At 38.3% G+C, this 17685-nt stretch overlaps 1 protein-coding gene across 50 annotated transcripts in view; it reads right to left on the reverse strand.

Annotated features, from left to right (window-relative positions):
* The window catches only part of RBFOX2 (RNA binding fox-1 homolog 2), a 265092-nt gene that overhangs the window by 54548 nt on the left and 192859 nt on the right, over positions 1–17685 (reverse strand). For all 50 annotated transcript variants that reach the window (XR_011433672.1, XR_011433673.1, XR_011433671.1 and 47 more), the window contains one exon: positions 8152–8376. Coding sequence is in view for 46 of the 50 variants with exons in the window: in XM_070254237.1 (XP_070110338.1) it covers positions 8152–8376 (225 nt within the window). In the remaining 4 variants the exon portion in view is untranslated. The remainder of the gene's footprint in view (positions 1–8151; positions 8377–17685) is intronic.

Below are 17685 nucleotides of genomic sequence, written 5' to 3' on the forward strand. Positions count from 1 at the left end.
AGCATTTCTAATTTATTCTCAGTACAGTCCTGTCAGGTAGGCATTATTAGCTTCATCTGATAGATGAGGAAACTGACACTTGGGAGGTAAAATGATTCATTCAAAATATAGTTATTGCAATAAGGATGACACAATCTTTGACTCTGATCTCCTTATTTGACTCATCCAATCAGTTGTCAAATCCTGAATATTTTACCTTCAAAATCTAACTTCACTTCCTCCCTCTTCTATATAACCACTCCAACTCCCAGTCCAGAGTCTCATCATCAACTCTAAGCACGAGACTCTTTCCTAACCAGGCTCCCTGCTTCTCTACTTATTTATTTTGAGTGTGTGAGGAAGATTGTTGCTGAGCTAACACGTGTGCCAGTCTTCCTCTATTTTCTATGTGGGATGCCGCCACAGCATGGCTTGATGAGTGGTGTGTAGGTCCCCGCCCGGGACCTGAACCCGTGAACCCTGGGCTGCCACAGCACTACACTACACCACCGGGCCGGCCCCTCTACTTATTTTGTATATGCAACAGATTAATCTTCTGATGCTTAGGTCTGCTCACTGCCATCTCCTAGCTCAAAAACCTTTAATAAAGTCATTTCTCAGGCAGGTATTCAAATACTCTTCCCAATTTGTACTCAAGCGACCTTTCTCCCAGCTTATTTCCTGCTGGTCTCCACGAAACACCCAAAGCTTCAGCCAAATGGAACCCCACACTTTAACTCAAAGACACTTTGATCTTTCCCATCTCTCCAATTTTGCTTTGAGAAATGACTTTCCTAATTCTTCCCACCACCTTCTATACATGTTTGAATTCGAATCCCTCAACACAAGGCCCAGACCAACGCTATCTCCACCAAGAAGCCTCAGCTTCTTTCTCCTCAGACCTCCCAAGGCACACCTGTTATCCTCTTTAATTTTTTCCCCAAGAAATAGTTACTGAGTAACTATTAAGTGTCAACCACTATAAAAAGTCAGGGAATGCAGAGATGAACAAAAAGAACATTTTCTTTAAAAGCTTACAGTTTAGTGAGGGAGGCAAAAGTGAACCAAAAACTCACGCCTCATAAGGTCCACAAAAAGTGGTCAGCTCAGGAGTCTCCTTGAGCCTAAATGAAGGATACAGAGATTTAGCTTTGTCTAGGAAAGTCAAGCAAAGCTTCCCAGCGGAGCTGACACTTTGACTGAGTGGGAAAAGATGCACAGGTGCCTGCTAAGAGGATTAATGCGCATAGCCGCTATCTCCTTCCGTGGAGCTGGAGATGAAGAGTCAGAGTGGGAGACTGGAGAGGACGGCCTTTGAATTGCCCAAGTGTACAAACCCTAATGTGCCATGAAGGGCCATTTCAGGAATCACAATCAAATACTGTTTGTGGAAGCGATTTTTAAACTGAAAAGTGCTATACAAATAAAGATATAATTTATTTATACATAACAACGCTTCCTATCTACCTTTTGAATTTAATTGGCAACAGGAATTACCAGACTCATTTTAAGAAACATATACACAGACAGTAAAAGTTTGACAGAATCATCTAAAATGCTATCAAATGTAGGCTTTATGATATCCTGCTGTCCTGCTCAATCTCTCTCTCTATACACCCCACCCGAGAAACACACAGACGTACAGAACTTCCAAAGGTAAATGGCCCAAGAGCAGTGAATTCACATTCAAAATTCACACTTAAGAATATAAGAAGTAACTTCAACCAGAGCTTCCTAATAATTTCCCATTTTATTGTCAGAAACTTCCTAAAATTAGAGAACCTGTGCTATCTCTGTTTGTAGGCACAACTCAAAGAATTTTCCATTTTCTCTTCAGCATCAATAAATTCACAATCTATACACATGGATTCCTAATCTTATTTCAGTATTTCTTTAGGAACTCAAATTGGTCAACATAATGCAAAATTATCTAGTGAACGGTTTCTAAGACGCATGAAGAACAGAAGTCTTAACTATATATATTTATATTACAAAGCAGGGCTCACCCTTACCACTGTCATTAGAAACACAATCTGCGAGTCTGAAACAATGGGAAACAGGGGCAATAAGCAAAAAAAGAGAAAGAGAAGTAAGCAGCGGTGAGAAGTTCAGTGAGTAATTGCAAACTACCATGAAATGATTCAGGGAAAGGACTTCTGGCTATGATGGCGTGAACAGGTCAGCGAATCCTCTCCTCAAAACATGACATTAAAAAAACTGGACGAAATCGTCAAACAGGCATTTCAGGGTTTTGGAAATCAATCAAAGGCAGACAATAGAGAAATTTCTTGAAAAATTGCTAGAGCTTTAGGGTAAGGAGTCTACAAATTTACTGCCTGGGGATACTCCAACCTGCTAATCCCACCCTCCTCTTGTCTCTCAGCTCTGCTGGGGGACTCAGTTTGATCAGGACAGGGCTGGGGCCACGAAAACCAGCAGCTTTGCAGCCAGGAGGCAGACTCAACGTGGGGCAGTGGGCGGTGGAGGCAGCAGAAAACCCAGAGCTTTGTCAGCTAAAAGTGGCAACTGGGTAAGACCCTAACGGGGGAAACAAAGTTCTAGCTTGAGGCTGGGTCTGACTGGAGGGAGTGGAAGGCCAGCCAGAAATCTGAAGAGAAGATCCTGGAAATGAGAGAATCATAGAAGAGTTAGATATGCTCTCCTCACATCCCTGGCTGACTGTGAAACTGCACACGAGGAGAGGAGACATGAGAGGGCCCAAGACAAAGAAAAAGTCAAGGCAGACTTGACAACTGGCTGAACTCTGAATGTATTTCCCAACCCACAAACAGATTGACAGAGAGTAGAAGCTTTATAAGCTCGAAGTGCTTAAAAGCACAACCTCTGCCCAAAACATTGGCTGACCACTAAGCTATGGAGACTTTAAAGGGCTGACTCCTGGCCAGGCTAAAAAGTAAAACTGAGAGTGAAAAACACTAAGCAGAAACATCAGTGGTTGCACACCATGCAAGAGTCACATTCCACAGTTTAAGTCCAGGCAAATTACTTAAAAAAATATAGACACCTGCATCTCTCAAAAAAAACAAATAACACTTCAGAGTTGCTAAAATATATTACTAAAATGTCTAATTTATTAAAAAATTACAAGACACGCCAAGAAACAGGAAAGTTTGCCTCATACTCAAGAAAACAAGCAGTAACTATAAACAGATCTTAGTGGGCCTGGATGTTGGATCTAGCAGATGATTTCGAAGCAGCAATTACAAATGTATTCAAAGAATTAAAGGAAATATGATGACAAGTAAGGAACCTCAATAAAGAAACAAATCATACATGAAAATTCTAGAGCTGAAAAGTGCAATAACTGAAATAAAAAATTCACTAAATGGGCTCAACAGCTGATTTGATATGGCAGAACAAAGACTGAGTGAACTGAAAGAGAGATCAAGAGAAATTATCCGATCTAAAGAACAGAGAGAAAAAAGATTGAAGAAAAAAGAATAGAACTTTAGATTCTGTTGAGATTCAGCTTAAAAACAAACAGAATCCGAACCTGAGGAAGAACATCAGTTGTCGAAACACACCCGCAGTGAAAGTCGCAGGATGAGAAGTGGAAGAACAAATATTTGAAGAAATTATGCTCAAAAACTCCCCAACTTTGATGAAAAACATCAATCTACAGATCCAAAAACCTCAATCGACTCCAAGTGTGATAAAAACAAAAAGATCCACCCTACACACACCAGCGTCCAACTGCTCAAACTGCTCAAAGCCAAAGGTAAACAAAAAATCGTAAAGCAGCAAGAGAAAAACAACTCATCACATACAGGGAACAACAGGATTAACAGCTGACTCTCACCAGAGGCCTGAGGGCAATGGGATGACAGAGTTAAAGTGCTGGGGAGTCGGGGAGAAACCATCCACCAAGCAAAACTATCCTTGAAAAAGGAGGCGAAAGAAAGACATTCCTAGATAAACCAAAACAGAAAATTTGTTTCAAAAGACCTAGTGTATAGAAAATACTAAAGGATGTCCTACAGGCTGAAAGGAAATGACATCGGAAAATAACCCAAATCCATAAGGAAGATATGAAGATCATGGAAAATGGTAAATATCTTCAAAAATGTAAGATTCTTTAAAGTAATAATTATAATACTATATTGTTGCATTTCTAACATATACATAAGTATAATATATATGACAATAATAGCACAAAAGATGGTGAGGAATGGAGCTATACTGGACCAAAGCTGCTATATTTTACCAGAATAACACACACACACACACACACCCCCATCAATAGGTTGTGATAAGTCAAAGACGTAATCTTTGATCAAGAACTAAAAAAATACAAATTTTTTTAAAAATAATTTTAAAAATCACAAAGGGATTTAAAAGGTACTGTAAGAACTAAACAGAAATCAGTAAAGAAGGAACAGAGGAACAATAAAAGACATGAGACATAAAAACAAACAGTAAAATGGTAGACATAACTCCACCCATATTAACAATTACAGGTATATCTTGTTTTAGTGCACTTTGCAGATATTGCATTTTTTAAAAGACCCTCCACCAGCAAAAAGATTACAACTTGCTGAAGGCTCAGAAAATGGTTAGCACTTTTAAGCAATAAAATATTTTTAGATTAAGGTATGTACATTGTTTTTTTATACATTATTCTATTGCACACTTAATAGACTATAGTATAGCATAAACATAACTTTCATATGCACTGGGAAACCAAAAAATTCTTGTGACTTGCTTTATGGCAACATTTGCTTTATTGAAGTGGTCTGGAACTGAACCTGCAATATCTCCAGGGTAGGTGTGTACATTAAATGTAAACAGACTAAATGCTCTGATAAAAAGGCAGCAATTTTCAGACTGGATAAAAAAGTAAGATCCAATTATATGTTTTTTTACAAGAGACATACCTTAGACTCAAGAGTTTGAAATAAAATGAAGGGAAAACATGTCATGCAAATAGTAATCCTAAGAGAGCTGAAGTGGTGATATTAACATCAGACAAAATAGACTTAAGGGAAGAAATATTAATAGAGACCAAAAAAAATTTCATATTGATAAAAGGGCCAATTGGTTAGGAACATTCTGTTGGACAGACCATCTACTAAGCCATGAAACAAGTCTCAATAAATTTAAAAAGACTGAAATCATACAAACTGTGTTCTTTGACCACAATGGGATTAAATTATAATCAACAAAAGAATGAAACTTGGGAAATCCTCAAACATTTGGAAATTAAACAACACTTCTATGTAACCCAGGATCAAAGAAGAAATCATAAGAAAATTTTCAAAATACCTTGAACTGAATGAAAATGTAACACAACAACATATCACATTTTATGGGATGCAGCTAAAAAGAAACTTAAAGGGAAATATATAGCTTTAAACACATATAAGAAAGGAAAGAAGTCTAAAATTGATGATCTAAGGTTACACCTCAAGAAGCTAGGAAAATAAGACCAAATCAAACCCAAAGCTAGTAGAAGGAAAGAAATAATAAAGTTCAGAATGGAAATCAATGAAACAGGAACAGAAAAATAATAGATTAAAAAAACCAATGAGGGGCCGGCCTGGTGGCGCAGCGGTTAAGTTCGCACGCTCCGCTTCTCGGCGGCCCGGGGTTCGCTGGTTCGGATCCTGGGTGTGGACATGGCACTGCTTGGCAGCCATGCTGTGGTAGGCGTCCCATGTATAAACTAGAGGAAGATGGGCATGGATGTTAGCTCAGAGCCAGTCTTCCTCAGCAAAAAGAGGAGGACTGGCAGTAGTTAGCTGAGGGCTAATCTTCCTCAAAAAAAAAACAAAAAAACAATGAAATCAAAAGCTGATTTATTCTGGAAAGATGTGCAAAATTAGTAAACTTTAGCTAGACTGACCAAGGAAAAGAGAGAGAAGACATAATCACCAAAATCCAGACTGAAGGAGGGCTATCACTGCAGATGCTACAGAAATTACAACGATCACATGGGTGATGAAGGATAACTTCATATCAGTAACATAAACAATTGAGATGAAATAGAAAAATTCCCAGAAAGACAAAAATTACCAAAATTGATTTAATGAGAAATAAAAATAGAAATAAAAAGAGAAAAAAGAAAAGACTGAGGGGTGGGACGCATGCCTGAGTGGTTAAGTTCACGTGCCCTGTTTCAGTGGCCCAAGGTTTTGCCAGTTTGGATCCTGGGCACAGACTTAGCACTGCTCCTCACGCCACGCTGAGGAGCGTCCCACACAGCATAACTGGAAGGAACTACAACTAGAATAGACACCTATGTACTGAGGGGCTGGAGGAGAAGAAGAAAAATGAAAAATAAAGATTGGCAACAGATGTTAGCTCAGGGCCGACCTTTAAAAGAAAAACAGACTGACAACTAGTAAAGAAATAGATTTAGGAATTAAAATATCTTGATAAAGCTTTGGATTTCTATTTTATTCCTTCTTTGTCCTTTTCACAGTTCTTCTGGTAAGTCTGTGAGTTCGTAACTATTTGAAAGTGATTTGGAAACACAGCTAACAGAGCAGCTTGTATATTCATGATTCTAAAACAATGCTATGGAATGCCTCATTTGCTACCATCATGCCTAGACTTTTCAAATAAATTGTGCCCATTACTTATGAAAATATGAAATTATGTGCTTATATATATCTGATCAACACTGGAAAAACAGCATGTTTTCAAAGAAAGAATCGATTTCTTGGTGGTCTAATATCTAATAAAAGAAAATGGAAAGTATTTGCAGTTAAATCCATCCTTATTCAACGAAAGCTTCCACTATAAAGCTCTTTATTGGGAAGCAAATCTTATCAAGTGTCTTAAAGGCTGAATAAAGCTCTCCTGATAATCTGATACAGGAAAGGCAAAAAGAAATCTAAAAACTAGAGAGAGATCTTTCTATGCAGAGTATAGAACACTTTTATCTTTGGAAATATTCCATACAATCCCACAGAGAATATGATTTCCTGTATAATATATACGTGATACATACCTACTGTTAATTTAGGACATTTCCTTTACTTTAGCAAGTTAGTAGTAAGAGGCCAGGTCAAAGAGATAGGCTGGGGCCAGGAAGTAATAAACCCAGCACAGAGTTTGGAATTTATTCTAAGTACGTTAGGGAATCACTAGAGTTAAGCAGGAAAATAGCATTATTTGCATTAAAAAACCCCACAAAAAGTATCTTGGCTATAAAACTATGTGGAGAATGGACAAATTAGGTAGCAGTAACATAGGAAATAAGTGATGAAGTTTGCACCACAGTGGTAACACGATGATAAACACCTTACATGAATTAAACTCTTAACTCTCCTAATAGCCACTTAAGGTAGGTACTATTGTCTTCATTTTTTGAGCAAGCCAAGGCAGAAAGAGATTAAATAAGTGGTCCAAGTAGGAAGCACAGTGAGACTCAAACCCAAGAAATCTGGCAGAAGAACTGAGCTCTTAAACACGTGCACTATCCAGCTATAGTATTAAGATAAGAGAAGAGACTGAAGTGAGAAAAGGTTTTAGAGTTATGGTTGCCAAGACTTGCTAACGGATTGGATGTGGAGTTCAGGAAAGAAAGAAGGAAAAAATGACTCATAGATTTTCCTTGAGCAACTAGGTGAATTTGGTACTACAACTGTATATAGAGAGGATATAAAAGAAGAGGAAAAGGGGTCCTAGGACCCAGGCCTGGAGTGTTGCAATATGTAAAAAGTTGAACAGAGAAAGAAGAACCAGCAAAAGAGACTAAGAAAGAACTTCCAGTGCTTTGGAGGAAAATAGGGAGTGTCTCGAAAGACAAGAGATTCAAGTATTTCAAGGAGGAGAGAGGAGGCAATGTGTAGAGAGACAGTGTACGATAAGAACAGAGAAGGGACCATGAGATTTTGCAAAATGAAGGTTACTGGTGAAGCTGAGAAGAGTAGCACCCCTCTAAGTTTGCTCTCGTCATTGCACTTATCTTGTTAGAGCGTCTGTCCCATCTCTAGACTGAAAGCTCCTGGGCAGGGACTGTTGAGTTTTAACTCTCAATCTTTATCTTCTAATTACAAGCTTGGAGTAGAACTGAAATTACATAGATGCTATATAGTGTAACGTAAATGCTAAGTTAATTCAAAAGGCTTTCTGGTATGATGATTAAGGTGAAGATTTCAACATGATGGCATGCCTCCTGCCATTTTCCAGCTCACAATCACATACCGTGAGAGAGCCATTTTGCGCGCTGGGTGAGCTGCTGCTCTGCTCCCCGTGGGCCTGCGTACTTCCGTAGAGCGTCAGGTTATGCTCACTGGTCTGGCCGGCATAGTCCTGAGTGTGTGGCACTCCATATTCTGTGGGAATTCCATTCTGTGGAGGTGGTGGAAACGGGATGGTAGTAAAAGGCTGAACCATTGCGTCAGGAGTTGTTGTTGGCTCCTGGTTACCCTAAAACAAATAGTGAGACAGAGAAAATAAGGAGAAAGGTGATTTTAAAGTCTTATTACATAATTACTTTTAAGGTGAGCATACAAAATTCTCTTGTTCAAGAAAGTTCATGGAAGCCTTATTCACAATAGCCCCAACTGAAAATGATTGTACTGAAATCAATGGATAAACAAATTGTGGTCTATTCACAAAATGGAGTGCTACACAGCAAAAACCAATAAACAAAAATGAACTAACTTGCAACAACACTGATGAGTCGTAATATTGTATCGGATAAAAGAAGCCAGACACACAAAAATACACACTGTATAATTCCATTCATATGAAATACAAGAAGAAACTAATCTATGGTAACAGAAGTGAGAAAGCAGCTCTGTCTTCTTTGGGTGGGGGTAGCATTCACGGAAATTTGGTACTACAGAACATTCTAGGATGATGGAAATGTTATATATCTTATTATCGGTGATATCAAATCATTAAAATTCACTAAACTGAACAAGTGGTAAGTATGTTATTATATGCTAATTATAACAAAAGAAAAATAAGACAAAAAATCATCAACAACATATTAAACTGTGAAGTATTTATCACTATTATTAAAAATCAGGAGATAATTGTACCCACTACTATTATTCCTTCTACATACAACAAAACAACAAAAACAAAATGGAGACAAAAGTAATAAAAAAAGATAAGTTACCCTTACAAATATAGCTATATACTTAGAGAAGCCAAGAGAATGAACTACAAACTAGTAGACCTAACAATAAAAACTTCTCAGATTTATACATAACTTTCAAAACTAGCAATAACCAGTTATTCCAAAAAGTAACAAAATTTTCATTGTAATATAAAATATACAATACATAAAATAGAACAAGACTTGAATAGATAGAAAGATACATTTGGTTTCTGGAGGAATACTTAATATAAAAACGCTAATCCTTCCTAAAGTAAAATGTAACCCTAACGTCATTTCCAAACAGAAACAAATGGTGTCTGAGGAAGGACAGGGGACTAAAAACGTTTCTAATTTGCATATGAAAAACCAAAAAAAGTTTGGAAAAGGAAAAACTATGAAGTGGGGCATATTCTATCATATATTAAAACTTGCCATAAACTGCTGTGATTAATCAGTAAGAATATACAAAGTGATTAATGGAATATTGATAATCATAAAACAGATTCAAATTTATACGGAAACAATTGAAGATAAAGGTGGCATTTCAATTCAGCGAGTGAAAACTGTTCATTTATCATATGGTATTTGTAAAAGTTGGCTACCTGATAGAAAGAAAATAAAATGAGCCCCTTGGCTCGTGTCCATAGCCAAAAAATTCCAGAAGGAACAAAATCTAACATAACAACTACAACTATAAAAATACAAGAAAACTTGGGAGTACAACTGGGGTGTGTGGGATTCTTCAGTAAGACAGGAAACCTAAAAACCAGAAAGGAAAAAATAAAAGACAGATTTGGCTATGTAAGTTAGAAAGGAAAGAAGGGAGGAAAGATAGGAGGGAAGGGAAGAGAAAGGGAGAGAAATGGACTCCAACAGTCAAAAGAAAAACCAACTGGGGGAAAATATTTGACACAAGTAAGACAGACACACAGGGTTATCATCACTAACGCAAGAGTAAGTCATACAGATTAATAAGAAACCCATACAACAGAAAAAGAGACAAAATGTATCTGAACAATTCACAGAAGATGAAATACTAATGGCTGATACAAAAATGCTCAGCCTCACTAGCAAATGGAAATACCTACAACAAAGTAAGTCTATTTTTTTGTCATCAAATCAACAAAAAATTAAAAAAATTTAATTTAGGTATAACTGACATACAATAACTGCATGTATTTACAGCATACAATTTGGGAAGTTTTGACATATATACATGTACACTCATGAACTCATCACCACAATCAAAATAGTAAACATGTCTAGCCAAAATCTCCAAAAGTTTCTGGTGCTCCCAATAATAAGCATGTATTACTTCTGTTAATAAAGCCTGCAAAATATTTTTTATTTTTATGTATTATTTTGAGGAAGATTAGCCCTCAGCTAACATATGCCACCAACCCTCTTCTTTTTACTGAGGAAGATTGGCCTGAGCTAACATCTGTGCCCAACTTCCTCTATTTTATATGTGGGACGCCTGCCACAGCATGGCTTGATAAGTGGTGCAGAGAGGTCCATACCCAGGATCCGAACTGGCGAACCCCGGGAGGCCGAAGTGGAGTGTGCGAACTTAACCACTTATGCCACTGGGCCAGCCCCAACATATTTTTTAAATATAAGAGAATGACAAACAATGTAATCAATAAGGGAAAGTCAATATGCTGAAACATTGAATTATTGTGCTATTCTCAAGAAAACGGTAGTGACGTTATCTAGAAACAAAAATTCATAACTGTCTTTCAGGTTATACAGCATCAGGATTCAGCTGTCTCCAGTGTCCGAGAATCTTTTTCTACATGGTACTAAGGACTTTTTACATAAAAATCTTCCCTTTGTTTGGTTCTTAGAAATTATGCCATGAAAACCTCACATTTTTACCCATAATTTCTCAGGGAAAAAGACTATCTTGGTCATCCATCAGTATACAGGTCCTCTTCATTATCTCTAGGTTGAAGTATCCTACAATTTCTCCTTAGCTATTCTGGGCATCCTAAGAGGGAAATAAAGTAATTCTCTCCCTTCTCCTTCAGATCAACCTACCTGTCTACTACCTACCTACCTGCATGAAGCATACTGCTTCAGAAGCCCTCCTAGAATTTACTGGCCTGAAGAGAGATGTGAAAGAGAAAATTCAAATTCAGGTGGATTGGTGAATGAACGAGAATAAAGGCACCAAAGGTCTTCATAGTTCCACACTCCAGCTCCAGGCATAAAGATGACCTTAGAGGACAGAGGGAGGGCCCACGAAGAATCGGTAAAGGCTAGAAGACACTGTTTCTCAGTTACGATTAACACGGCAAAGGGGACTTCTAATGCTTTGACTTTGCTCCTCTCCAACTCATCTCCTACTCCAGCCTCTGGCCTCCACTCAGCCCTGCTGGGAACGACACTCTGGCACACAAGTATACAATATTAACTCTCCCACAGGGGGAATCTTGACGAAGCTGGCTCAGTCAACTGAATAAACACATCAATTAGCAGTGGGAGATGGGAGAAGAAGGGTAAAAACATTTTATAGGATCCACTGTAGCCTTGGCACTATGTGTTTCAAAGAAATACAACACAGGCAGAGGCTGAACTGCTTCCCAAAGAGAAGAGAAATGAGAACCTCTGTTAGGAGATCAAGAAGAAATTCTTAGTATATTATTTTGTTACTTATAGGAAAGTTTTTTACTTTTGTTAAAGAAAAACAACCACTGCATTTACATACTAAGGGAATAAAATTGGGATAGGAGTGCTTTCACATTTTATCTCATACTCTCCAATATCTGAAAATTTCCCCAAGTATACCTTATTGTTATTTAAAATGTTAAATAGTTTCAGATTTCTATTATATTTCCAGGCCACAGTCCAGCGTTATAACTTCAGAAGAGAAGTGCGATGGCCCCCAGACAAACTATGAGATAACAGTTCGCATGACTATTTCTAGGGAAGAACTTACCTCTAGTTTGTATGAAACTGTTTTGTTTCTAATACCTTATACTAAGCGGCTTAAGTATAACTCATCTAAGAATATGAATTAACTTTTCTTCCTGTCCACAAGATTAGACACGATTTGTCTTTTCCCTAATTTCACAGTCTATCAGCTTTCTCTTCCATGAGATTAACAGACAATAAAGAGTTCTATGCAAATAAAGTTTCCACCTCACCTAACAAGAATATAATAAAGATTTAACTATAACTCTCTCTTCCCTAGAACATAAATTATGACTTTACATGAAAGACGAGAGGAAAAATAAAGTATAGTCACCTTTTAGTTCTTATCAGTGTATCCCATTAAAATGAAAGTTCTCTGAAAGCAGGACTAGACTTCACTCTTCCTGCGTGCCAGGAAGTTATCCCAACGTCTGCTGCCTTGTACACCTCGCTTGTGTCTTTTTGCTCAAGTGTCAGCTTATCCTGACCACTCTGTTTAAAATGTCAACTCCTATTTCTCCCTATCCCCTAAGAGCAATAACGATGCTGTCTTCATTTATTCTGTCTCCTCTACTAGAACGCAAGCTTCATGAGGGCAGGAGGTTTTGCTCAGCTCTTGGAACTACGCGGGCACAGCCATACAGTCTTACTCTCACTTAAGGGTTTTGCATCAGCAGAATAATAAAGCAGAACATCTAAGATGAAGGGTGTCCCCACCCTGTAGAAAGCAAACTGTAAGGACAGAAAGAGCACGTTTCATCCAATCCTTCTCCTGTCCCCATGAACTCACTACAGGAAGTTACACACGCAGCAAGTCTTCAGTTAACTGTCTTCCGATCAGCAATACAATTTATAACTATATCGAAAAGTCAGACCTTCTGAATTTCCAAAACAGCAGCCCATATTTCTAACCCCCTGGTTTAAAAACTAAGACAACACAAATGAATAAGAAAGCTGCTTTTCTAAAGCTATTTTTGAAAAATTGAAAAAAAAAAACCAACCCTGGGGCCGGCCCCGTGGCCGAGTGGTTAAATTTACCCGTTCCGCTTCGGCGGCCCAGGGTTTCGCCGGTTTGGATTCTGGACGTGGACATGGCACCGCTCATCAGGCCATGCTGAGGCAGCGTCCCACACAGCACAATCAGAAGGACCTATGACTAGAATATACAACTATGTACTGAGGAGCTTTGGGGAGAAGAGGAAGAAAAAAGATTGGCAGCAGATGTTAGCTCGGGTGCCAATCTTTAAAAAAAACCCTGAAGAGAGCTACATGAAACAGACAAATCTGAGCTGTAGCATTATTTGACATTTCAATAATTATTCAACAAACCAATACCCTGTCATCTCATCACCATTCTATTACCTACACAAAAGTTTAAAAGAGAAATTAAATATTAAGAGGACAAAAAATACCAGTCTATTTCCCATAGAATGCAGCCCCTGTGAGTCAACAATTTCCAGTCTTTGATTAAAGCTCAAGATGATACCCACACAGGAAAGCAATGTATGAGTTATAAAGACTGGCAACAACTTCTTAAATGTATTATTCTCCAACACAAATTTGTTTATTCCACTACTTAGATACGACCTAAAATATCATCAAATCCATCTGAGACCCAATCAATTTCATATTTTCCCAAAGACAGGCTGGAACGTATGGTTAGAGCATAATCTGGATCTCGGCTTTGCCACTTACTGTAACTGTAGAAACCTAAAGACACTTTAATGCCACCTACCTTCTCCGTGCTTGAGGTTCTTTGTCTATTCTATTTTACAGCAGTGTTAATGCCATTGTATTGCTGTGAAGAATTGGTAAGATAACATGTATGAAGTGACTAAAACCCTTAACTCCCTATAAAAGATGAACGTTCTCAACCACTACAATCACCAGGTAGATCGTAGGGTCAAGCTTCCACAAATTAGCAAATATTAAAATCCCACTAGATGCCACTATAATGGATGTTACGTGAAATTAAAAAAACCCTAATGACCATATTTTTGGGGACAATATTTAAGAAAACAAAGCACAGATATACAAAACTATAGCGGTATATAGAAATCAGCTAGCAAGTAAGAAAAATCCACTAAAGAAGTTTCTAGAATGATCAACCAGATGAAAAGGTAATGGCGAGAGATATTTGAGATTCTATTTCAATTCTAAGACATGCACTAAAACCTACTATGGGTCCACAACTGTCATAGGCAGTGAAGACATCACAACAAAAGTCAGAATCTGCCTCTCAGGAGTTTACAATCACATTAGGGAGACTACCGTAAACACAGGAAAACTCCAATACAGTTTAGAGCAACATAAAGGTTCACCATCACCCATTAAGTACATTCTAAACTCCTCCTGACCCTCCCTCACCTGTATTGGCAGCCTACACTTACTGAATATTTATTATGCATCTGGTAATACACTATGTACTTTATATATACTAACTCATTAAATTCTCACAACCGCATAAAGTAGGTATTCCCATTATTCTCCTTTTACAAATAGGGAAACTGCCATTTAAAAAGGTTAAGTATTGGGGCCGGCCCCGTGGCTGAGTGGTTAAGTTCTCGCGCTCCCCTTCAGTGGCCCAGGGTTTCGCCTGTTCGGATCCTGGACGCGGACATGCATGGCACCACTCCTTGGGCCACACTGAGGCGGCATCCCACATGCCGCAGCTAGAAGGACCCACAACTAAAATATACAACTATGTACTGGGGGGATTTGGGGAGAAAAAGCAGGAAAAAAAAAAGAAGATTGGCAACAGTTGTTAGGTGCCAATCTTTAATAAAAAAAAATAAAAAGTTAAAGTATCTTATCAAAAACCACTCGGCTAATAACTGGCATAAGGAGACTCAAATTCAAATCCAAGCCAATTCTAAAGCTGGTGTTCTTAGTCACTACTCCAAGTGGCATCTACAGCGGGTTCTTCCACCATTTCTTCCCCAGTCATATCATACACAACTCCTGACTATAACTCTGTGTTGCAGTGAATCTAGACCATTCAGTATTCCCCAAATATGGCGCTTTCCCAAGTCACAGCCAGACTGCTACAGCAGGGGTCAGTGCCTTTCCCCATGCCGTACCTCTATCAGGAATACTCATGTATAATGAAATTTGGCTGGCCATAAAGGATCAACTCAAATAATCCCTTCTCCATGGAGCTATTTCTAGAAAGGAAGTACGGCAAAAAGCAGGGGTCAGTACACTTTTTCTATAAAGGGCCAGACAGTAATATTTAGGCCTTGCAGGTTCCGATACAACTACTCAACTCTGCTGTTGTAACATGAAAGGAGCCACAGATAATATGTAAATAGATGAATGTGGCTATGTTCAGTACAATTTTATTCAGGCGCACTGCAATATAAACTTCACATAATTTTCACATCTCAAAATATTATTCTTCTTCTGATTTTTCTAAGCATTTAAAAAGGTAAAAGTCCTTCTTAGTTTGTGGGCCTTACAAAAACAGGCAGTGGGCCAGATTCGGGTGTAGGCCATAGTTTGCTGATCCCTGGTGTAAAGGAAGGAGATTAAGCTTTAGAACCAAATAAACCTTGGACTGCATCCCGACTCAGTGAGCTATTAGTTGTGTGACTCTGGACAGGAAACTAAGCCTCAGTTTTGTCAACTATACAATGGACATAATGGCTCTCTATTGTGAGCTGAAATGAAATGAAAGGGCCTGGTACAGTGTTTAATATAGCAGACTTTGAGCAAGCGTTTGCATTCCCCAATTCCAGTTAGAAGTAATTCCTTCCTCTCCTGTATTCATAGCACTTAGCTTCCACTACTAATGTGTAGAAGACATTTCAATTCAAAGCCTTACACTTAACGTATCTAGATATGTGTTTTATCTCTATTAAAAGTTTCATTATGATGAGTGGGGACTGTTTTGTACATTATAGACTTCTATACGGTGTCCAATAAATATTAAGTGTTAAATAAGTATTTATTAAATTAGGAAGATTAAGATGGAAAGTTGCATGTACGCACACTACAGCAAACTGCTGTGTTTGGCTAGAGTAGAGTGTAACGAGGGACAATAAACGATGAAACAAATGTTACCCTGGGTTGATAGCACATTAGAGCAGAGAGTTGGGGTGGGCAGAAAGAACTGCTAGAACACCATTAGGCAAGAAAAGAATCAACATTTATGTGCTTGTGCTTTAGGTACGTGACTTCCTTTAATCCTGCAAACAAAGGAGCTAAGAATGATGTCTTTCTCCTTTAAATCACATGCAGCACCAGAGGTCACACACTATCATATACAGTCTTTCCGTGCACAATGTGAAATGTGCTGGATGTTTTAATTCTAAATTCAAATACACTATCACAGCAAATAGTTCCCAGCAAACAGGAAAAACGTCTAACCCAAGGACCACGTCTCAACCCTTCTACCAGTCTATTCCGTCACCCACAGCAACCTCAGAGCGTCGTCCATGACCTACCTATGGGTGACTTTCAAATATTTTTAGGTCCAACCCTGTCCTTTCTCCCAAGCTTTCACAGGAGGTAGAACAAAAAGAAGAGCAGGGGCCTGCAAGACAGGCCTGAATTTAAACCCCAACTCTGCCTCTCACCACACATGGAGGGACCACTCAGCCCTTCCTAGCCTGCTTCTTCACCTGCAAAATGCACTGCTTCCTTCACAGGGTGTGGCGAGCGTTAAATGAGAGCAGGTGAAACTCATTAACTCGGTGCCAGGCATCCTAGCTGATCAGGTTTCTGTCCTTGATCCAGTTCTTCCAGGAGCTCCTCTCCAACTCAGACTGGATCCTTCCAGCTCAGCGCCCCAACAACATTACAAACTCTGTATGTCCACAAAGTGAATTTATTACCTTCTTTTCTCATTTCTGCTGATTATTGAGTTAACCAGCTTTCCAGTCAACTAGACTCATCTGGAAGCTCTCCCTAACCCTTTATATTTTGCTCTATGTATTCAGTGTCCCGATATCCAAATCAGTTAGATATTGACGATTTTAACTACTATTTCTTGGTAATGAAGAACCATGAAAAAGGGAATAACCGAATCCTAGCTTACGTGATATTAACAGTATGTGGGATATATTAGAGGGGGGAGGATCAGGAGGCAGAAAGAAGAGGCTTTTGCAACATACTGGAGAAGACATGTGGGCCTAAACAAGTATAGTGGGGCAAAGGAAACGCAATGTAGAGACGTTTTGTGGTGGAATTGAAAGAATTTGGCAACTAATCAGTTATAGGGAAAAAGGCAAAACAAAATAACTTTTTAAGACTTACAGTTGTGAAGTATTCAGGACCTATTACCCCACTCACACTTATAACACTTTAAAGAAAAGTTTTCTCATTATTTACAAGTCATACTGCTTGGAGTAAACGAGTCTGTTTTGTTATTGTTTCTTAAGCATATTCTCTTGCCTACCGAATTATTCTATTATTTGAATCAATTATTTACTGACATTTAAGCATCGACAACATTCTAGTCTTTAATGGGGAGGAAGGGGAGGCACAAGGGCAAAAATAAGATTTTGCTTTTGCAGGACCAAATTTAAATGGTGAGAAAGGCATGTAAACTAATAATTACATCAATGTTATTTGTGCTACGAACAAAGCTAAGCACAAAGTACTATAGGAGAACATACAAAGAACGGCCCAAATTATAACTATCTTAATTTTTCTAGGATAATTAAAGTTTATGTAATCTTAGAGATAGAAGGGTATTTTTGTTTGTTTAT

Source organism: Equus caballus, chromosome 28 (assembly GCF_041296265.1).
Source record: "Equus caballus isolate H_3958 breed thoroughbred chromosome 28, TB-T2T, whole genome shotgun sequence".
In the NCBI taxonomy this organism is placed as follows: Eukaryota; Metazoa; Chordata; class Mammalia; order Perissodactyla; family Equidae; genus Equus; species Equus caballus.